The sequence below is a fragment of the Astatotilapia calliptera genome, chromosome 2, assembly GCF_900246225.1.
Source record: "Astatotilapia calliptera chromosome 2, fAstCal1.2, whole genome shotgun sequence".
In the NCBI taxonomy this organism is placed as follows: domain Eukaryota; kingdom Metazoa; phylum Chordata; class Actinopteri; order Cichliformes; family Cichlidae; genus Astatotilapia; species Astatotilapia calliptera.
Genome location: NC_039303.1, coordinates 33,534,830 through 33,557,974, shown reverse-complemented (window position 1 = coordinate 33,557,974; position 23,145 = coordinate 33,534,830). Strand labels below are relative to the sequence as shown.

Genomic DNA, 23,145 nt, shown 5'->3' with positions numbered 1-23,145 from the left:
TTTGTTGCCACTTCCTTCTTTTTTCCCCCTTATGAAACCTGTGGTGTGTCATGTTGGTAGAAGCAGGTTGTGACTGACCTTGGCTGATGCACTTTGACCACAGCCTGCTGCCCCGCGATGAAAAATGTGGCTGTTTGTCATGTTTAACAAGGTGGTGAATCGTTAACTTTAACAAGACAGCCTGCAATTACTCAACATATATACAACTCAGGAATGCTGTTACCATAACGTACTGCTGCTTCCTAATGACACGGACCAGCAGGCAGCAAGCCGAACATACAGTTTCTACTGTACCTGACCACAACAAGTACTGTAGTGGTAGGCTTCACTTTGGGGTGGAGGGTTTTATGGTCCTCTGTGCTTTTTGTTTTCACATTCACAGCCTCTCCTGGTTTAGCTCAAGGAAGTGTTCAGTAACCTTTTACTGCTGCAGTAGTGTGAAGTAGAAATATCAATTGTATTGCAACATATGGCATCCTAAAAAGCCTTTTTAAATTATGAGAAACTTGGGGACATGCTACAGTCTGACAGTAGATTCCCTGTGTGGTAAATATACTGATACATTTAGGTTTTGGGGGATTAAAACATCAGGCTTTTAATGGCAATGTATATATATTTAAAACTTATTTAACCTTCACAATATAGACAGAAATAAAACTAGCACCGTAATTGTCGGGCTATAAGCCGCTACTTTTTGCACAAGCTTTGAACCCTGCGGCTTTTAGTCAGGTGCGGCTTTTCTATGGATTATCCATGATTTTTGTCATATCGTAAGACGATTTGTTTTGTTTGTTCCGCTGTTGTACGGCACTACGTTGCCTGGCGGAAGGGCATGTGATCAGACACACAGTATCGGGGTTCAAGAGTGGTATGTTGGTCACATGTCCATCCGCCAGGCAACATAGTGCCGTACAAGTAGCGAGAAAAACAAACTTCAAAGTAGCGCTACAAGTTCAGCGGGAGTCGTGGATGACGAGCGGCAATAAACTTGCGAAAAGCAAGTCATGCTCAACTCCACCGGTGGAATCTGACAGCGTGGAAAAGTGTGAAAACATCCATGATCACCAACGGATTTCGAAGGGCTGGACTGCTGCATGATGGAGAGGAGGACACCGCCACGGCCCTTCAGAGGGTGTTCGACTCTGACACTGACAACGAGGATTTGTTTGGTTTTGAAAGTGACAACGAAGGAAAGAAGCTGAGAGTGGATGACGAAGCGATCCTGAGCCTGTTCGTCTCCGACACTGGAGAAGAGGACTTTGGTGGTTTCAGTGCGCAGGAAGAAGAGAAACCGAGAAAGATGGTGAATGACTGACTTTTCTTCTTGTTAAAGCCGTGTCGCTGCACCTGAGCCTAAAAGGTAGTCCAAATCTATTTTTCTGGTGTGCTGTAGGTTATTGTTATGTACTACATTTGTTACTCATTTATGAAGCACAGTACATGTTTCGTACTTGTAATTACCGCTACTTTTACATATACCTAAAAAGCTGTGCAAATATGTACCCATAACTTGTTTTTCAAAATATTAATAAAAGGGGTGTGTCTCCAAACAGCCATCTCTTTCCTGACAATTCCCTTTGTGCATATTCTCTTACATATGATAAGTCAACATTGAAACACCTGCGGCTTTTAGTCAGGTGCGGCTAATGTATGTACAAAACAGGATTTCCCCCTGATTTTAGCTTGTGCGGCTAATATTCAGGTGCGCTTTGTAGTCCGGGAAATACGGTAAGTTGGTGGTATGTAAGTGCTTATGAAGTGAAGATTTTGAGAGAACTGGCAAATCATAATTGTGAGAAATCACTGTTGAGGACTTCAGAGCATGATTTTAAAATTGCATAACAGGCCTGTGATAAAGCACAAGATTAAAAGGTAGTCTGTATTTTATTGTTCTTATTCTGCCATTGTTTTACTAAGTGTTTTATCCTATTGTAAAGTGTCCTTGGGTGACTTGAAAGGCGCTCATAAATAAAATTTATTATTATTATTAATTACAATAGTTTTATTTTTTTAATTCATGGATACCATGGTTACTTTAAAGGTTTTACAGGATGGAATCTGGAAACATTGGCCACTTCAGTCCTTGTGTCCACTAGGGGTCAGAGTGAACAGGCTAATAAACCGTCCAGCCACAGACTTTCAACATCAGTAACTGTAATAACTTATTTCTAACATTTGCACCCTTCCTCTGTGAATACTGGTGTATTTATAATCCCCTCTAAACTACCCATCCATCATCAAGTATAAATAAAGGGTGGCTTGTAAAGCTGTGCCTTTACTACACTTAACCTTCCTCCCCAAAAAGCCCAAAGTGTACAGAACATTCATAACAGAAAGACGGAATGGTTTCATGATTTTATTGAACATAATGAAACGGTGGACAGGCTAATACACACATTACCTGCTGTAAATTTTACAGCCATCCATAGCTTTTCAACAGGTATCTCACCTATAAAGATGCAACAAAGGCCACCGGGAATGTGTCGACACAGATCTATCAGAGCAAGGCTTTGAATTCCCACAAACAGTAAATATTGAGAAGAACAAATAATGAGGAAAACACATTTTTGGTGGAGCAAAACATTTAAGGCAAGTATAGATTCTGCTTTGTCCTTTGATATCTACAAGGCACCTGCTTATTAAACTCGTTCATTATGAGCAACTTTATCATTTGGAAAGAAACGGAAAGATGATATACATACACATATTCAGTGAATACAGATTAGAAAGTTTTGATTAAAACTCAACGTTCGTCAAATAATCTATATAATAATAATAATAATAATAGCTTCTTTTAAACCAGCTTAACAGTTTCACAACACAGGTCTAAGTTTCCTGTTAAGAGCTTACAGGAAATAAACCTGATCCAACCCCTAGCAACACAATGCTGACTAAACGCTCTACACATATTTGTTGAGTAAAGAAGCGTGATCTTTACTGTCATGATGTAGACTTCAAATATTTCTGACATTTTAAAATCCTTTAAAATTTGTTTTGTCCAAAAAAAAAAAAAAGAAAAAGAAAAAATCTCACTGCTGATATTCTCCATGTAGATGCTAATTTTAAATTAAAAATGTCAATTTAAATCAACTTAAGACTTCACTTTCCTGAAATATTTGGTGTCAGCATATTGTTAACAATAACGCAATTCAACTATGTACATATGTTCATTATCACTTAACATCTAATACCATCCACAGGCTGTATACAAAGGATAGATGCAGCCGTTGTATCATAGTCCCGTTGTGCAGACTCGAGCTGAGGGGGATAGCGGTCACCATATTGGGTTTTTATAACTGGATGTGACGAGTGAGGCGAGGATCCGACTGAAAATCCACAGGACACTCCACATTCAGTCACTTGTCAGTCACAAGGCCAGTCTGCTCTAAAGCGTTCCCTGCTTTATCGTCCTGTTTCACTCCAAATAAGAAGATAATTTACAAGATGAACTATATGCTATATTCATTAAGGCATAAAACTAGCAACTGAGATCATAAACTCATAAGGAAAATGTTTATTGAGGTTATAGAAAAGGGGGCATCTTCCCATAGACTTCTGTACAACGGGATGTCTTTTTGCAACCAACGAAGTCGTCCCCTGCAGGTCATTAGAAAGAAGGCACTTCTGCATTAGTTTCACTTTGCAGACCCTAAAGCTACATTTTTATACACAGTCTAAGATGTAATCGCTACCAAATAAAACATTAGGCAGATAAGCTAAAAATATACATACAACTTTCAAATGGGATCAGAAAGACACTCCAAAAAAACGAATCCTTCCAGTTTGTCTTTAGCACAAAATTCATGGATTGTCATCATTGTTACACGACAATATCGCAAAAAACAGTCCACCTATGGAAAATCATCTATTGTACATGGGATGGTTTTGAAGAACACGCATCTTCGTGTATGACATGACCTCAAAAATCTCAACGGGTTACATGTGGAAGGGACAGTGAGATTCCCAGTAAAGAAAGAAAGGAGATCACAGAATGAGCACGTGAGGTTTGCTATACTAGACTTCCCGGCCAGGACACCACAGTCAGCGTGACTTTATTCTTCTGTAGTTTGAGCATTGGGATGAGAGAGGAGTTGTTCATTCCCACAGTTGTAGCTCCGTTCACCGCCACGATCTCATCACCACACCTGAGAAAGCCACGGGACATTTTCGTTATCAGGGTCGGTGCCGAAAAGATGCAGGAGCGGATGATGTAACATGGGAGTCAAAATGTGGTTAACTTACTTGAGGCGTCCATCAAAGTGAGCCGGTGTTCCAGGCACAATGGTTTTGATGAAGAACGGCTGCTGCCCGTGGCTCTCCTCATAACCCCCAACGATGCTGAAGCCCCAGCTCTCGTTGTTGGTCTTCTGCAGGACGATGTCCCGGCACCAGTGCATGTGACTGAAGAAACGAGTCAGAGTCAGCTCTTTCACATAAAGCAAAAACAGCTCAAACAGCACTATGACCGTGATATAAATGATTATACTGAGTTGGCTTTACCTTGGTAATCCCAGCCAGCGAGTCCACAGCGGGGTCCAGTTGAGGGTGTCATCTCGTGAGTCTTCTGCAATGTCGAGTTCGTCATCGTTAGCCTCGGTGTCCTCCTCTGACTCCTCAGACAGAGTCTGAATGACACGAAGCACCACCTGGGACTGAGCTGTCTGAGCCTTCAGCACAGAAACGGCCTCATTGTAGGTCAGCTGAGTCAAATCAACACCGTTGATGCTCAGCAGAACATCACCTGAAGAAATACAGATGATGTTAACAAGGACAAGGCCAGTTCAGTTAAAATTATTGTTTCTGTGTTTAAAGTGATTTTTTTTAAAAACTCCAGATGTCAGTTCAACCACAGAAAAAGTGTGGGATGGATATAATATTTAAAGAGCAGCTCTTAAAGAAGTCAGAGTCAAGGCTCTATTTTAGGACATCCTCTCAGTTTTAATGGTCCTTTAGCAGCACACTGTATCCTAGAAAAGAGGCAGGAAAAAAAGAAAATTGCCCTTTTCCTGTACTTTTGTAGTGGATTTTCAAACAGAGCTGTCATTTCCAAAATCTTTACACTTATTTATTAAAATACATTGTAATTTTGTTTTCGTTAAAGGCTTAATCGATTGAATTTATGTACAACTATCTCTACAAAAACTGGCTTACTAAATGATTAATCAGTGGACAGAAAAGATGTTCAATTTATTCTGTACAGTGTTGATGGCGTCGATGGTCTTGGAGGTCCAGGGACAGCCAAAAAGGATCCCACATGACTGTAATCATGCATGCCCGTTTATGATGTGTTTAAAAATAGTTTTTTATCCTTAAAGTTACTGTGTAGCCTGTACAGATGACCCAGAGTTTAGGTTTATTAATCAAATGTAATTGACTCTTGTAGTTCTCTTTCAAACATAAATTTAACAAGTCTTACTTTGCACTTTAGTTTATAACCTCTGTTTTGTGCACTGTGTATGTGTGTGTGCACGCACACAAGTGCAACAGCATGTAAGTGAGACTATGATTGCACTCTCCCCTTTATATATATATTTTTTTTTCTTTTTAATTTCTTATTTTATGGACTGCTAAAGTGATTTGAGCCAAATGCCCCCCTGTCAAAGTTGGCCGCCTGTCCAGTTCATCACGATCACCGGCCCTAACCCTGGTTATACATGATAGAAAACTGGCATTTATTTGAAACCCAAAAGTGAAAAGATATCATCGTGACATTTTTTGGGATTTTTACATTTTCTGACATGTTACAGGCAAAAATGATTGAGGATATCTGAAGATGAATTAAATATTGAAATAATTTCTAGCCGTTGCCCTTGGCCAAGAGAGCGTTACAAAGACAAGAACACTCTTTTTATTCCTGTGGTTTGTACCTCTTTTGATGGTGCCATCTCGGTGCAAACAGCCTACAGGCTGCACACTTGTGATGTAAACCGGTAGACGGCTGCGACAATCCCTCCCTCCAGCGATCGTGATGCCGAGGGAAAGCCGAGGCTCCTTTTTCAGACTCACGGTCTTCTCCTGACTAGAAAATCCACCTGGAGGATCCTATGGAAACAATGAGACACATTAACACCAAGCAATAAGAAACATATTGACCATCTTCATTGTATCGGTTTTTAAATTCATGTCCTCTACCTCATGTTTTCTCCACAGGAGTTAACCTTTTTTTCGTTTGGCCTAACATGCCAGCTAATCACATTCTCTCCAGGATCACTGACTTAATGGATCCCCCTTACAAAACCACTTGTAGAAACAAATGTGAAACATCTGAGATGGAGCTGAGAGGTAAGGGCAGAGGGAACGTGTGAGGTTCAGCACTACGCTCTCGTACTGGAAAAGATGTGTGGAAAATGACAACTTCAACCAGTGTCCTTGTGGCTCTCTGGAGTCTGTAAACCATCAGAAGGGAAGGTGGGGGGTTCTTCCTCTCCACAGCAGGGAATCCCCCCCCCCCCCTTCCCCCCAGCAAGACGAAAAGGCTCGACTCTGCAGGCGAAAGCTAACTGTTACCAGCTTTGATCCTCTGTCTCGCAAAGAAACGGCCAAAAAAAACAACAAGACAGTGGCCCCGTAGCGGCAGAGCGAGCAGCACCCGGGGCCTTTTGATCAGGCCAGAGGGAGGCCCCAAAGAAGGGCTTTTATCTCTGCTCACCATTGCAGGTGTCTGCTCTCACCCCTCAAACGGGGGGTTGCTGTTCTTTCCACTCACTGTGTATGGTACAACTGAGTGTGAGCGACACAGGAGTGAACGTCACAATTACGCCGTGTAAACATAAACATGCAAAGTTTGTAAGACACTGCTACCAACGTTGGGGTGTTAAAAGACAACAGCTGGAAACCACCTGGAAACATGGATATAAAATATATAATTAAAAAAAGACTTGGGAGGAAACTGTTTGTGTGTTACCTTCATGTAGGTGGACCGGCGCCTAAAGTACTGCGGCTCAGGCGTCCTCCTGGATGTTCTGCTGCTTCCTCCTTCCTCTTGAGCCTCCGCAGATCTCATCACCACAAAGTTCACACGCATCTCACTGGCCTGTTGGCACAAAGAATAAAAGCAAATGATTTTACACAAACAAATTTCATACAAAGCTCCTATTATGAATTCCTCTGCCAGGTGGTGTTTACATTGAGGGTTTTGCATGTCTGGTCCACTAACTATCACCTAGGATACATTTTCCATGCTGTGATTGATGGCCCTCCTGGGTGCCTTTGGTCTGTAGAAATTTTAAGATGTATTATGACTTGTAAAGACTTGCTGGGGACAGAGTCCATAATAAACATACTAACAGATGCTTCTTTCATGTCTGTACAAGTTGTAAACAACCTGTGTCCCAAAATGTTGTCAATCAGTTCAATGTTATTTCTTTATATAGCACCAAATCACAACAACATTTGCCTCAAGGCACTTTACATTGTAAGTTAAGGGCTGCACAATAATAATGTTGATGTCACTTTTTGAATAACTTTTGTGATGTGCAAGTCCTTTTTATTCTTTGTGTTTTTACTTACTTTAAACAGCATCTTAACTTTGTTTATTTAAGAAATAAGGGTGCAGTCTGTTATCTACCTGTATAATCTGGGCTGCACTTTCAGGTGTCCCATGCCTCAGGTCATGTCCATTGATGGCCAAAACTTTGTCATTGTTCCTCAGTTTTCCATCCTTAGCTGCCAAACCACCAGCCAGCAGGTCCAAGATAAAAACCCCACTCTCATCTGATTTGCGGATGAGTTTGATGCCGAGCGGCTCTGTGCGCTGGCTCTTCACTAGCGTCACCTGCAGGACTGTACCAGGGTTGTTACTGGAGGTAGCGTTGCTATGGGGACTGTGAGAGCCCGGGGAGCCGGTGGAAGTGGGTTGGTTTTGGTCTGAGCGTTGATCCCTTAATTTGAAACCTTTCTCCTGCATGACGGTGAGCCTGAGGAGGGAGGGCAGCTGCAGCACTGCGATGGCCCGAGTGTGGGGAACTGAAGCCAAGCTGATGTCATTCACCTGGAACACGACACCACAAAGAGGAGAAACAACACCGTCACTGATAAAGCAGCTGAGCGCAAACATTACCTGCCTTCACTGTGTACAGTTATTTGTCAAGCATAAAAGAGATCAACCTTTCTTGACAGTGGTGTAATTTGATGTGCTTGGAAATAAAGCTTTGTCATATCTGGCTTTAATGCTATTTAGCATGGTTGCCACAGCAAGATGAACATGCAGATTTTGGGTTGTTCTTGCTGTTAGGCAATAGTACTAACCACCGTGTCGCCCCGCAATACAACGCCCTGCATTAATACGATTTCTGTTTTCCAGAAAAGAGCTGACGCGACCTAATTCAATGATTCTGTACAGTTTTCTTTTCACAGGCGGTCCATTTGTGCTCATTGTGTTTCAGCTTCTTTAACACAATTTGGTTACTTTCATAAGTTTCTTTCGGCTGGACAGAAACACCAACTGGCATGGATGCAAAAATAATTGCTATTAAGCAGTACAATACATTTTAGGTTGGATTTTGAACTGTCAGTGAACAGCCTGTACTCATCTGCGTCGTACACACAACCCAACAAACCCTCAACATGAACGCAATAAAGAAAGTTATCATCCATTTCAATGAAGGAAGATGATTCTTCTCATCACGTCCTGCAGATGGAGTAAACTGGCGGCTGATCACTATATACTATTGTCAGGTAAATGAATTGAAAAGAGAGGGGGAGCCATGCAGGATGCCATATACAGACAGAGAAGCAGAAGGGCAATGGCATAAAATTCAAATAAATCATCTCCAGTAGAAAGAATTTTTTTTTCCTGTAGTCAGGAAGTTTTTCTCACTCAGTCTAGACCCAAGCCACTCAGTTGTTTCTTTTGGAAGATCCAAATCTCATATTAAGTCATTTAACTCTGAGTAAATAACTGCGAGTAATCTTCAAAGTCCTCATCACTAGAATGTTGTGCATCTGGAGACAAAACACCATCACACGCTCGTCTCTCATCAGCTGGAAAAAATGAGCGGTGGCATTTCATCTAAATGTGGTGCAGGTCTCATGGCTGATGGCAGGTTAGGGGAACTGATAAATGATGCAGTTTTTGAACTGTATCCAGAAATATTGACTAAACAGAAGCCACAAAGCCATTCTGTGGCTTCCTCCATGCCACTGAAAACATTAAAACCAGACTTATTTTGCCCTTGGTTGTCTAATTTCATACCAAAATAAGCAGAGCATGTTTTTTCCACAAAACCTGTTATGTTTTGTTGTTATTTGGCTGAAGTGAAGCATCCACAGATAGGAAAAACATCTGGATCATGTTTATAATTGCCATTTGTAAAAAACAACAAAAAAAAAAACAACAAATTAGTATTACTTTTGAAATCAGTGTTACATTTAATAATCATTATCTGCTCCACAGTTTAGCTTTTTTCTTCTTTCTTTTTTCACTTGCAGCAGGAATCCTCCCCTCCGTTTACATTGTTGTCATTAGGTTTGTTTAAACACAATCATGCATGCCACTTGAAAAGGGAGTGACTGGAGTCAGGTGGGGATGCCTAAGGGAGGCTCAGGCCTCTCATACTGTCACTACAAACTGTGGATTATTGCTGTAGTTTAAAGTTCATCAGCCCTCAGGGGCCCCCCCACTGGCCTGGGCGCCCAAGCAAGGTGCTGCTTGCCACCAGGCAAGGCAGGCAACTGCTTATCTGTCTGGAAATTCGAGCTTCCTCCCACAGTCCAAAAACCATGCATGTTAGATTAACTGGGTATTCTAATTAGGTGGGAGGTATAAACGTGAGTGTGAATGGTTGTCTGTTTCTCAGCGTTAGCCCTGAACTGGAGACGCTGAAGGAGAAGGATGGACATTACACTTTAGTTTTGTTGTCCTCTTAATAAAATAATCACGATTATCACAGCTACGTAAACATTAATTCCAAGTCTCTTCTGTTTGAAGTCTGCCTCACAAATCTAAGAACAGGCCTCAGCAAAAATCAGTCTGTTGTTTCAATCATCTTTTTAGGTTCACAAACAAAGGAAGCAATTGTTTCGCGTCCTGAAAGCGAGCTGTTCTCCGGTACGGTTTTTGTTTTCATTTCCAGGTCTGGGATTGCTTAGCTTTAGAGGAAAAGTTAAAATGTATTTCACAGAAAATTTATTTCAGAGCAATGTGAGGGTAGAAATCGGATGTGGAATATTCTTGTTATTGATATTCTGCACTCCCATTATTCTCTGCGGAAACCAAACGCAGTTCCTCCTTAATGTTTGAAGACTATTAAAGTGAAAGGCAGTGGGTTAGTCAGTTACACCAACAAAGTAAAGTTGCTCAAGCTAACATGACGCACTTGTGCCAGGTAATATTAACCACGCCTTGTTGCCATGGAGACAAAACTTGTTTATCTTGAATGTCTACTTTCCCACCCCCTCTAACGAGCAGTGTGTTTACAATACCATGAGAAGTAGTCATAAGGTATTGTGTGCGAAACAATTTTGACCTCAACTGTCACGCTATGCCACGACACGAGATTTCTAAATCCCAACACTGAATAACAGCTGAATACGACTTAATCCCAGCTCTTCCCTCGTTTTTGTTTTCTCTCACCTCTAAAATATGGTCTCCTGGTGCCAGCCTGCCATCCCTAGCTGCTATTGAGTCCCGCACAATTTCTTGTATGACTATGTTTCCCAGCGGTGTGTCTTTCCCCCCCACGATCCGAAGGCCCAGCTCCTCTCCGGGTTCATCTCTGATCAGCTCCACGACAGTGGCCTCGGCCACCAAACTGGACCGCAGCGAGTTGTTGTCTGTAGGAGAGGGAAAAAGAAAAGCAACAGTAATAAACATGGCTGTATGTCCTGTTTACTCCCAGTTCTCTCCTCTTTTTCACTGGAATGAACCTTGCAAAATACCCAATGCAGGAACACCAGCAGAAAGAAGGAAACAAACAAATATAATCATACAAGTTTGAGCTGTTTGGAGTCCAGCTTGACTCTGATTAATTATGTTTTTGTTTTTTGTTTTTTATCTTTGTAAACTGTTCTTATCTTCCAAATATGGTAACTCGCCCACAAGTTAAATTCTAACCCTACTTTACTGAGGTGTCACACTTCCATAGATCCAAAAACACAACAGAAAAGGCAAAGCTGGTTCAATTCAGTGGTGTAAAAATACAGCTATTCACACCAGCACTTTAAATTGTTTTTATTCCCTGCAGGATGTTTCAACACGGCATGCAAGTAAATTGTTAGCATAAACAAAACCTGCTCAAATCCCAGGCTTGGATCTAGAGCAGGGCGATATGACCAAAAACATTTATCACGATATACATTTGAAAATTTGCGATAACGATATAACTGACGATATAATTGACACTAGACAAAATACTTTACAACTCCACAACTTTATTAGTGCAAAAAAAAAAAAAAATCAATGTATTTTCACTTAAACAAGCAGCTGTTTTTTTATGTGGATTAAAGTTATATAAAAATTTAACAGTGCAAATGCAAAATCCTTGCTGACTGTTTAACCAAAAGGCGTTTCCAGTGGAAATTGGCTGACATATCCTCAGCATAACCATGTATAATATCCACAAAACTTAAAAAGAGGTTATATACACACAATACGGTAATATTATGTTGAAGCACAGTACGTATCACTCCGCGAGGCTCCTGCCTACAACAGCCATTATGCTCCGACAGCCCATCAAGCGGTGCGGCTTCGTAGCTTAGCAAAGTCGTACTAAAACATTTGACAGATTTTCCAGCGCCGTGTACATAAAATCGTTTTGAGGTCAGTAAACACAACCAGAATTCATACATAAGGCACACGGGATTATAAGGGGCTCTGTCGATTTTCAGAAAAATCAAAGGATTGATTTTAAGTGTGCCGTATTTTCCAAAAAACACGACAATAACGACGGCCCGCAAGCATGCGCTACCAAAAATAGTGCTTTGTTGTGTATCTGACGGACGAAAGCTAAACCAGTTCCACACCACTGAAGCTGCAGCATTTTTACAAACCAATTCTGGTTCATCCGTTTCATTTAACAATCCGCCTTCGCCCTTCTCATTCTCCGTCGCCGCCATGCTTTTTCCGCCATGTGCGTATGAAAACAAAGGCACTGCGCATGCGCCACTTGAAAAGTGATATTTTCGCGATATTTCATTTTCTTATCGTTGCCCGACATTATACCGGTATTACCGTGAACGGTATAATACGGCCCAGCCCTACTTGGATCATCAAATGGGACACTGCCATTAGGACAGAGGATGAGGGGAGGAAAAGAAGCTATAAAAGGAGCATGAATTGTGCTGACCATTTAATAATATTTTCATTGTCATCGTGATATAAACCTACTAAACAAGTCTCCTAAGGCTGTCTGAAAGGCAGTGAATAGGAAAAGTAATTCATATTAAAACACATGAATACCTTCACACTCAACATGCAAATATTTGACAATGTTCAATAAAAACTTTTTCTTAAAAAAATAATAAATTCTTTATTCAGTAAACATAAGGTATTTAGCGCTTGGTCGCAGTGCCAGCAGCGTGCCTTTTAAAACCACAGAAATTGGAAGCTTAGTGCATATTTATTTCATAGACCCAGTATACAAACATTTTCATTGACTGAAACTACAGAAGAAAATAGTAGACACAATCTAAACAGTGACGAGTGACTCCAGAAACTATTTGGAAGCAAAAACAGGCCCTTCAACACATTAATGGTCTGTGACTATGTGAGGGTCTGTTCGAGTCTTTGTAAAGGTCAGTTGTCCCACAAAACACTACAGCGCAATGCATCAACGACACATGCATTCTTCAGGTGAATACGGGGCATAACGGCTACTCGTCCATGGTGTCTGTAGCTTTCCACATTCTCTTACTTATTCACTTTCTATTTCACCTCGCATAAAGTTAGCTCAGATACACTGATAGCTTGTTTACACATTTCAAGATGCCTCGTACCCCATCACCTCTTTTCTAGCGATGTCACAAGCTCTCAGTAAACGCCCTATTAAGCACAACTAAGTTACAGGGGATTTATACTTAAATCTACCCTGGACCTGACGTGCACCTCCATGTCAGTAGATTGTGATTGCCCTGCTCAGTACTCCAGATACCTCCTGTGTATGTCTGGCAACTTTGGTGAGAATGATATTAATCATTGCTTCAGTTTCTGAATTTGCAGATGTGTGCAAATTCTCAGAGGGAGAATGCTGCAACTATCAGAATGGTTGAAGGCAGTGGAAAAACATTATATGTCCATATATGGTACATTATATGGACCATATAATGTACCACAAGTATTAATGTTGGTGTTGGCCAGTTGTTTAGGTTAAACATTACATATAAAGGATCAATGTTGTAATCAACTGTTAGTTGACTTATACTTTAAAACAACTCTACAGAAATAGAATCCAAACTTTAAATGATCTTCCTGTTGCTGCAAAATTCACAGAAAACCCAAAGCGTGAAGAGCAGGCTGTAGGAGCATTTTTTGTTATGTTTGTGTTCGGATAAGCTGAGCATATCTTGTGCTCATCTTTTTTCCTGAATGCAGAGACAGATATGATCGTCTCCTTTAACTCCCAGCAAGACATTTTGGTGAGAAAAACACCGTCTTCACCAACATTTTAGAAATGTCTATTTTCCCATAGATACTTACATGGAATAACACACTATGACATAAACCAGTAAATCTGTGTCGTTTGTGTTTCCGGGATGCGCTGAAGAGTATCGTGAAAAGGAAACAGAGTGACGCAGAGTGGACCTCAGTTTGTGATTATAACAGTGAGATAGCGCAAACTCTGCTGCACTGCACAGCCTCGCTCTTCCGTGGAAATGGCCTGTGCATACACACAGACCATACAAGTACTTACATGCTTACTCCTCAGCAATACTACCAATGTATTTGCTCCCATTCAGTTAGAAAGCTATGAATTTTACTAGCGGCAAAGATGGTGAAACCTGGATTATTCAACATGATGAAGTTTTCATGCTTGGGGGGGGGGGGGGGGCAGCATTACTAAACATATCTAACATCATTCTAGATTTATGAGTCTGCTGAGATTTTAACAGAGATCTTTCAAAAATCAAATGACAGATTATAGTTGCACAAATATAAACTTCACTGTGGACACCTGGTACCAGTTGCTTGGCAACTGTGTTTTACTGAACTTTGGTCGGTGATGCCGGCTTGCAAGTTGCTTTCAGGGTTTTTCCCACCCATGATGCAACTGTCTGGTTAAACTGTGTGTTAGCTGGTACATGTTCCTACAGCCAGGCTGATGATTCACCTGAGACAGACAGAATCAAACCCTTAAAGGCTAAAAGCAGCAAATCGCGTGTGTGCCCTGACAATCACCCTACCAACTGGAAATATTCCTGTTAAGCCTAGAAGCTTCTATAAAGATTATTTGGTACTGTTCTAACGCACACCCTGAGAAATTGCGGGTTTTAAAATAATAAAATAACTCCATACCTTCCTCACCTTCCTCATAGGCAGGATTAATGAGCCCAGGCTCGGGCTGATCCCGGGTTGAATTTCGAGACAGTGTTGCTGAGTGTTTCGCATCTCCAGACCCTTCTCCGTCACCCTTACGTCCCTTTAATTCATTCCATGAGGGCCTCTTCCTCTTCTCTGCTTCCTCTCTGAGTCTTCTAAAAACAGGACATCTGAGGATTGACAGAAGCATGAAGAACATTAAAGTGGGTGAATTAGTGATGTTAAAAGGAGTTTAAAGAGGATCTTTTATTACAATTTGGAGCTACAGCTTTATATTCTTTTACTAGAGTATCTTTCCAAACAATTCTCATTTCCCTTATGCTGTGCAGCCCATCAGTCCATCCACTGTCTGAAACAAGCTGCTTTTACTTCCATCCCTTCCCTTTAAAAAACAACTTTCCTCTAATTAGCTGCTCATCAGAAACAACGTTTGAAGAGCAGTTAGGTGATGAAGCTGTGTTCAAGACCAGTGCTGTTGAGATGACAACACCAAGGAAATCCCCTTCCATTGACATCATACAGATCTGACAGAAAAGAAAAAAAACGGAGCATTACAGCTGTCGGAGTTTTTGGCTCAAAGGAATTAATTCTACATATGATTACATCATTTGAACTTTGGCCACATTTAATAGGAGATCCCACCTTTGTAGCTGTATTCATATATAAGTGAAGATAATGAAAAATATTATAGATACATGTACAGGAACGGCTGAAAATGAACTCAGGGAACAAAATTCAATGTTAACTGTGTTTTGTGAGAGCAAAGAGACCAGAGGAGAAGCACTATGCAGATTTCTCTGCATTGCAGAGTGTCTGTTGAGACAGGCTGAATCTGATTAAGCCTGTGCTGGAACCGGTGCCTGGTCTTCATGCCTGAACTTTGCCTCCTCACTGTTTACACAGAGAAGCTGCAGCAAGCTAATTTTCCTCCCACAACTGACTGCGTCATAGCGGCCACTGGACGATAAGCACCACACTCTCCATGTGAAAACAAGAAGAGTGACCTGTGCCTCGTATTGAACACAATAACTACACAGCTGTGTGTTCACAGACAAACTATGCTACCAGCAGTAGCTGGTAGAGTTTCAAAGAGGACACAGCTACAGTGGCCCTGAAAGGTCAAACGGACTGCGAGTTAAGAAAACACCAACAAACGGAAAAGCATACAAAACATGACTAAAATAGAAAAAAAGAACGGATATAGAAAAAAAAAAACACATGACAAGAAGTAGAAAAACATAAAATCTCACAAAATACAACAGGAGTGTTTATGTGACACAATAACATGATGGACCAGGTGCAAATGTAACAGAAACCAAAACACGCAAAAGTTTGCACTTCTGGTGTTTGAGGATTCATCTGTGTTGCGAGAGAGAAAAAGATGCAGGTGATATGCAGTTTAAACACATGATTCATATAATACTGTAGATACGTGTTTGTTATTAGCCTGTTAGCTTGTCACTTTTTATTTTTAAATGGCTTTTGCTGCATCTTTTCTATTTCTGTTGCATTTTATTCAACTTCCATTGTGTTTTGTGTGTTTTCTTAAGCTTGAGCACATTTGACCTCTCAAGGCCACCGTACAAAAACACAGCTATAGACGTTATGTTTTTCTTTTCTTTTTTTTCCCGGCAAAGTAATCAGAATTTTCTCACAAAACCCTGCAGATCTTGTGTTTATCTAAGTTTTTCTTCTTGTTGTCGTTTCGACGAGAATGGTAAGCTACAATACTCGTGCCTGTAAGCCAAATATGAGGCTATAAATAACAGTTATCTTAATCGACAAACTGGAAAAAGGGAACAAATTTAGGTGGCTCTTTCCAAAGCTTAAAAAAAAAAAGAAAGAAACTGCCTTCCAGCACTTAGTCATCTTACTAATTAACAAGCCTGCAATAAATCTTTAATCTGTCACATGAATCCCCCTGTAAATCTGTGATATGGCCACTTTACACATCAACTGTCAGATTAACAAACAGTTTCCGCAGTTCTGCAAGGTGGACAGGCTAGATGTCTTCAAGCTAGGCTAAACTAAACGAAAGCCAGCTGTAGCTTCAGATTGAGTAAACAGCCATTCAACACTTGTCTTAACTCTTACCTAAAAAGCAAGAAAGCAAATGTTTCTGAAAAAGTGCAACAGTTCTTGTGACAACCACATGGCCGATGAGTTAGGTCGCTGGTAGTTTACACAAGAAGGCATCAGAGATGAACATGAATATAACATAGGACACATTACATAAACACCATCATAAACTACAACCTTTGTCTGAAGCAGGCAGATGGTTCAAAATGAAGGAAAACTAGGTAAAACTATTGCACTGCGTATAATGTCGTCATAAGATACTCATAATAGCTTTAGAGTTTCATGTGTGTTAGAACTGTGAAGGTCAAACAGTATCCACAGTCAGCATCCCACTGAGTCTTACCTGTTGTGCAGGTGAGGCTGCAATTCACAGCGCTGCATCGTCTGCTGGCACTCCGCACAGTGTGGGCACATAACGGTCAACTTGTCCAGCAGGTTCCTGACCAGCAGGCTGGAGGGACGGCACTGATGTAACTGCAGCCGCTGGCGGTCCACAGGGCAGAAGTCCTGCTCCTTCAAAAAGCTGCTCAAACAATGAAAGCAGTAAGTGTGGCCGCACGGTGTGTCCATTGGCTTCAGTAAAGGCTGCAGACAAATGTGGCAAACCAGTTCATCGTCCACCTCATCCTGGTACTCGTACAAGTGGGAGTCCTGGCTGTCGTGCTGCTGGCCGCACTCCTTACAAACGCGTGCCCACGACAGGCCCACAGTGCTGCTGCCGCTAACTTTGGTTTCTGTTGTAGCCATTATCTGAGAGAGCTCAGTCCAGTTTTCTGTGTCTGGAAAGGATCAGCGCGCTCTTATCTCCTCACAAACTCTTTTAGTATATTTCATAAGTCTACGTTTGCATTCCCACAGCCAAATCCACTCCAGCAGTGAAACAGTTTATCCAGAGTCAAAAATGTTATCTCCACATCTTCATGTTGATTCTCTGTTGAGAGAGAAACACAGTTAAGTGTACAGCAGACCATTCCTACTTAAACTGGGCAGCTACACAGGAAATGACAAATCCACAAAGCTGCAGCAATATGGCAGAAAGCTACAGCTGCTTCCTCTCAGCAAGTTTCCTGAGGGACAAAAGGAATTCTCATCTCAGCTAAAAGTCACAGTGCTTCTCACTGAAAGCGCTGAACTCTGTGAAATGAGCCAGAAGAAAACAGACTAAAGTCAACCTTCTGTTAATGGGAAGGAACAAAGGCAAAGCACGCACGGGAGTAAGAATTCTGAATGAACTGGGCAGAAACGCAATCCCCTTCACTAATGACCCCTTGCACCCAAACGGCAGTGGTCTCTATCCCTTTGTGCAGGTCGTAATCTCCTTTTAATTCCCTCTCATAAGAAGAGCACTGATTAGAGAGAAACTGGAGAACTTTTAGACAACCTCTCCAAATAAGAACAAATGAAGAAACATCACAAATTACACCAAATGTACTGAGGTGGATATTGTGAAATCTCCCACCGAGGACACATCATCCATCAAAACAGTTTGTTTGCGGATGGAAATAATCAGTGATTATTTATTAACTGCTTTATTAACTTGATTAGCAAAATAGCTTGATGTACTTTCAGAATACTTTGGACTGTCAGAAAGGCTAGGAAATCCACAAATACCATCAAATACCATCATAAGACACATGGCTTTATCTTACTGATGCAAATCAACTAAAGACAAATGTTCTGTTGCACATAAGAACATGACAAAATGAGCCACCACAATAAAGTCCCTATGTTCAGGTCCCCTGTCTTTGTGATCGCAGCGCTGATTTCAGACACAAAAAGACTGCTTTATCTTCGGTGTTATTGAAGCGACTCACCCGAGAGGATATCTTTGCTGTCAAGCGCCCAGTAGCCACTGCACGCAAAGGAGAGACTCTAGCAGTTGCCTGAAGCCTGAATGAAACCAGAACCCTGCCTCCTCACCAGCAGACCGTCAGAATAATGACTGTGTGTGTGTGAAAGAGAGAGAGAGAGAGAGACTACGTGTGTGTGTGTATGTGCATCAGTGTGGATGTGTATGAGCTCCAATTGCACCGGTGTGAGGAATGCAGAGGGGAATTGAATATAACTAGGCACCATGAGAGGAAAGGAGAAATGGTTGTTCTGCCTCCATCATCAGTGCCTCGGTGTGTGTGTGTGAGTGTGTGTATGTGAGTACGTGCGTAGGTTTGGGGGTTGGTGGCTCAGACTGCTGATGTTGCACTACCACAGGTAAAGTACTCTCAGTAGCTGAATGAATGACTGCAAACACAAAAGCCTGGTTATAAATATGTGCAAACATCTCTCCATATACATGTACACGGGCATTCTCCCTACTCTTTCTTCACTTTGTACAGCCGATACCCATTCCTGTTACGAATCGGGGTCAAGGATACTGTAGCACAGAGACACACAGAGTAAAAACCAGGCTACGCTCCATTTACCTTGAAAACACATCACTCGGTGGATGACGGTAAAGTAAAATCCACCATCTGAATTAATGAAGAGGTAACAATTCAGCCAGGCTTTACATTAAAGGTGCATTTGATTTGTGCTACAGTGACATGCACTAGCTAGTCTTAGAGAGCTTCCGAAAGGTTTTGTATTCCAACACGCCCTCATTAAACATGGCTTCATAGGAGGATAAATAGCATCCTGAAAAATGATGGTAATCTCAGAATCGCTGGCTGTAACGCTATTAGCCTTTTAACCATGTTCCTTTAAAAAAAAAAAAAAAAGCAAAAAAAAAAAAAAACATGACCTCGATCAAAGTACTCATCTTTCTTGGGAATTCCCACGTGAAATGGAGAGTTTTCAAAAAGTTACAGCATAATGTGGTCAAGTAACAACCTGAAAAATGAAGCCAAAGTAAGAAAGCGCTACAAACTGCAGGCACTGCTTTTGTTTCGAAGCGTGTTAATCTCTTTAAAATGTCCAATGTCAAAGCAGAAAAAAACCACTTTAAAACTATGCAGAAAAAAAGGTTTTTTGTCTCTATAGGTCATTCTACGCTTCATAACAGGTAAAGATGAATATTTCATAGCTGATCCATTTAAATTGTGTTATTAAGTTTGTATTAAGTATTAGAGGTGTGGAAATGATAAAGTGTCTACTTTAAAACAAAATTAAAGCCCACGCTTATGAAACCAGCGGTTTTGAAATAGATATGGTGAAATATGTTAAGAGGCAACCAAAGAGGAAAGGCTACACCAGGGAACACCTTATCCAAATCAAATGCCTTGTAGTCATGTGACAGCGTAAGCTTTTGAAGGAAGTGTCTGTGGCCCTACAGAGTACTTTGGTCTCTTTTAGAGGATTACCTGAGGTGGCGTTTCTTCAAAGCCGGGCCCAATCCCATGCCTTGATAGCTGATATGAGTGAATCACATGTGCTGCCACACCCTCGGTGAACACAGGTGAGGCCATGTTAGACAGTAATTTCTCAGGTCCATGAGACAGGAGGTGTGCCATGTCTGCCTCTACCTTCCATTAATGTCTGGCATTAAATGACAATACCGCACTTAGAATGGAAAATTAATGGAATTAGTTACCCAGACATGAATAACTCTTAATCATCAGGCGAGCATTTCTCAGAGATTAAACCACATTTTTGCTTATGACTTGAATATGTTCTGAAGCCTGTAATTCCTTAAGAAAATTACACTGCCTTGTTTTTCCTCAGTCCAGATGATGAATCGTTCCAGTGGTCAAGGTAACGTGAGATAAGCAGGATGCCAGGAGACTAGGGAGAAATGTCTTATCATCCATGGTGGAAGTCTGACTGATTACTCTGTGTGTATGTTTTACTCCCTGTTTGTAACTCTTAGCTTTCAGTAACTTTATTATCTATAATAAAGATTACTTTTTGATTGCAAGGACTATTTTTTCTCTTGAGCGTCTTGAACTGAAATTGAATCTAATCTTTATAATCAAAGTTCAACGCCACGTGTTTTGAGCAGTCTCTGAGAAATCTTATGTAACTGCTATAGCAACAGGATGCAAAGTCCTCTGTTTTAAATACAATCACCAGTATTTGCATTGCATATCTACTGTGTGTGGACAAAATCAATAATCATTTCCAACAACACAATAAAACCATAATTTGCCAAAAATGCCTTCCCCCAGTTTAGCTTCTCTTTGGCTCAAATATACATACAAGTAAAGCTTCTTAAAGCAGACTCGTGCACAGTGTGGTGTGGAGCCAGTCTCATAACCACAAATCATGCACAGAGGTCAAGCTTGTTTGCACAAGGCATACAAGCCTCCCAGTGTACAGCAGCCAAGCAAACACCACATATGTATGTAATTTCATTATGTTATTACAGAGAGAAAACTGGGGCTGTAATTCATGAACAAAATCCCCACGAAAAAATCCTCAGCAGAGGATTACTTTGTCAACAGTTTCTTTCTTTTTTTAAATTTCTAATAGTTCAGCATTAAAAAAATTGCATCCTCTGCTCTGGATTCATTTACAGCAGGAGTGACACAAATATAAGATTCCTGTGTATTTGATTCAAGACGTATAGTTATTTAACTGAAACAGGTTAACTTAATCCAACTGTGAACAAAAGAACAAAAGCAGTTTCAAGCCATTACAATAACAACACCACTACACACAATTACACTATAACAGTATAAATTTAATACCAATAGCACAAAAAAAAAAAAAACAGGCCCACTGAGGCATTTTGTCCATTTGTAAACTAAAAATAATGAGTTTACTCCAGAGGCAACCTAGCAAGAAAAGATAAATCAACGCATATCAACTCTAGCAAACCTCCATCGAGATCTGGCAAACACACAGTCAGTGTTAAATACCAGAGCTGTGTGGTAATCAACCAACACCTGCGGCAAGGTCTTTAACCCTTAGAGAGTGTTGCAACCAATACACAAAAGACCCACGCACACATAGTGAAGTTTTTATGTTTGTGCCACTTTTGCAGCTTGTAAGTGGTGAAAGAGGTTCTTAAGCATAATGGCTTCTTTAGAGTACATTTATTCTAATATGTGGTGATAATATAAGTCATATACGGTATTAGTTTTCTGGGTAAGTAGACATGTTTTGATCACATGCCACAAAAAACAAGTAGTCTTCACTGCACTGATGTGGAACATCTGGAGTTCTTTGTGGTTTTAGTTTAGGAACGACTGATCCTATTGAGGGCTAAAGGCCACCGTTGGGGAGTGTCTTTGGTTTACATCAAACAGAGTTAAGGTCGATTGTATTTTTCAAAACATCAGGATGAATCAAGGTTTCTCAGCAGAACATCACATTTAAGTAAATGCTAACTAACAGACCCGGTCAGTGGATTTAATACTGTGGCTCATCTTTATTATTTCCTCTCTGAAATTTACATTTCATAGAAATAATAAGGAAAGCAGGCTAAAAACTTCAAACGCCTTCAGATTGAATAAATAACCATTTTCTCTGCATAGTTAAAAATTTCGCACATGAAAAAACACAGATACTCGGTGACAGCAACAGGGGCATCTGCGATCATTTTCCACTCTGCCTGCCTGGATGTGCGTGCTGTCACTGCCACCATAAATAACTCACTGTCCCTCCATTGACAACCGACGGCTGTTGCTGAGCTCCTAATCACAACACCACCTTGACAGATCCAAATGACAGAGGGGGCAATAAAAGCAGCTCTTCATAGGTATCGGCCAGGATACTGGTTAATGAGGCAGGTAAAGTGAGAGCATGAAGACATTGCTTCACCTTCAGCTACACCGTGTGTGCCCCGCGGAGAAAGCGCTAACTGCTACACACCTTGAGCGACTTACTTTTCCGTGAAAGCGCGAATTTTGCGCTCTAAGACTCGTTTACGCGAACAGAGTGCTCACATGAAGCGTAAAAGAAAGAATACAACGGCTACTAATGATATTTGTACACAGAAACGAAGAGAATTTGCCAAAGTCGAAGCCGAAACTCGTCTTACCTGTGTGAAGGTTGTTTTCCGGAAGCAGAAGCAAACGTGTCGCAAGCTAGAACAGCGAGGTCTTTGTGAAGTCGGACAGCAGCGAAATGAAAACGGCACAAAGTCTGGCCAGTGTCTCCCCCGAGCTGGTTTTCATTAACTACTTTTTTCTTTTCTTTCTTTCTTTTTACCACATAGCAGCCGTTGACCTGTCCCAGGTGCAGCTGAACCTGCAGGCGAAGACTGGGCGTCTTTCCCAGTTTCGAGCAAACACACTGAACCAAAAAGAGGTTGAGCACCGGAGGGAAGTCCATGCAGGTGTACACAGTACCGTCCCCCTTTTCCAAGGCAGTAGGTTTTACATAACAGCCCGCTCTTTCCAGGCAGACAAAACACTCTTTCAAAGCAGTAACTCACCCCAAAGCATTATATTTTGCTTTGATATCTAACTCTATATATCCATCTATGACAAAATGGAAAAAACACTCCCATTATTTTAAAAAGAGACGCATATTCATGCCTTTTTTTTTTATTTTATTTTCATTTTTTTAATGATACACAAAGTATGCAAGTAATTAATTTTTTCACTTTTTCAAAGTGCCTTCATCTCAGTTATTGTGAGTTTTGTACAGTGCAACATTCAGTTTTAGATGTGTGAGGTCACAGATGCTAAAACAAAAAACACCAACAGCCAGCC

At 41.0% G+C, this 23,145-nt stretch overlaps 1 protein-coding gene across 3 annotated transcripts; it reads right to left on the bottom strand.

Moving 5' to 3' along the window:
* Positions 1-3,494: 3,494 nt before the first annotated feature.
* Positions 3,495-22,801, bottom strand: lnx2b (ligand of numb-protein X 2b). 3 transcript variants are annotated; one of them, XM_026144324.1, is made up of 10 exons: positions 22,470-22,801; positions 16,896-17,483; positions 14,450-14,643; positions 10,574-10,773; positions 7,568-7,990; positions 6,905-7,033; positions 5,868-6,042; positions 4,501-4,741; positions 4,243-4,401; positions 3,495-4,145 (listed from the first exon to the last, which is right to left on the bottom strand). In XM_026144324.1, the coding sequence occupies exons 2-10, from the start codon at positions 17,297-17,299 to the stop codon at positions 4,010-4,012; spliced, it is 2,061 nt and encodes a 686-aa protein (XP_026000109.1). In that variant the 5' UTR covers positions 17,300-17,483; positions 22,470-22,801; the 3' UTR covers positions 3,495-4,009. The 3 variants fall into 3 exon arrangements, with proteins under 3 accessions (XP_026000109.1, XP_026000121.1, XP_026000116.1); XM_026144336.1 differs by having other exon boundaries at positions 14,459-14,643; XM_026144331.1 differs by lacking the exon at positions 22,470-22,801 and adding an exon at positions 18,367-18,419.
* Positions 22,802-23,145: the final 344 nt, after the last annotated feature.

What these genes read in the sequence shown, in the direction of transcription:
- lnx2b (XM_026144324.1), bottom strand. Translation starts at nt 17,299, where the DNA reads ATGGCTACAACAGAAACCAAAGTTAGCGGCAGCAGCACTGTGGGCCTG. An exon ending in CAGCCTCACCTGCACAACAG is followed by an intron (nt 14,644 to 16,895) that starts GTAAGACTCAGT and finishes GTCAATCCTCAG; the next exon opens with ATGTCCTGTTTTTAGAAGAC. An exon ending in GTGCAGCCCAGATTATACAG is followed by an intron (nt 7,034 to 7,567) that starts GTAGATAACAGA and finishes TTGTGCCAACAG; the next exon opens with GCCAGTGAGATGCGTGTGAA.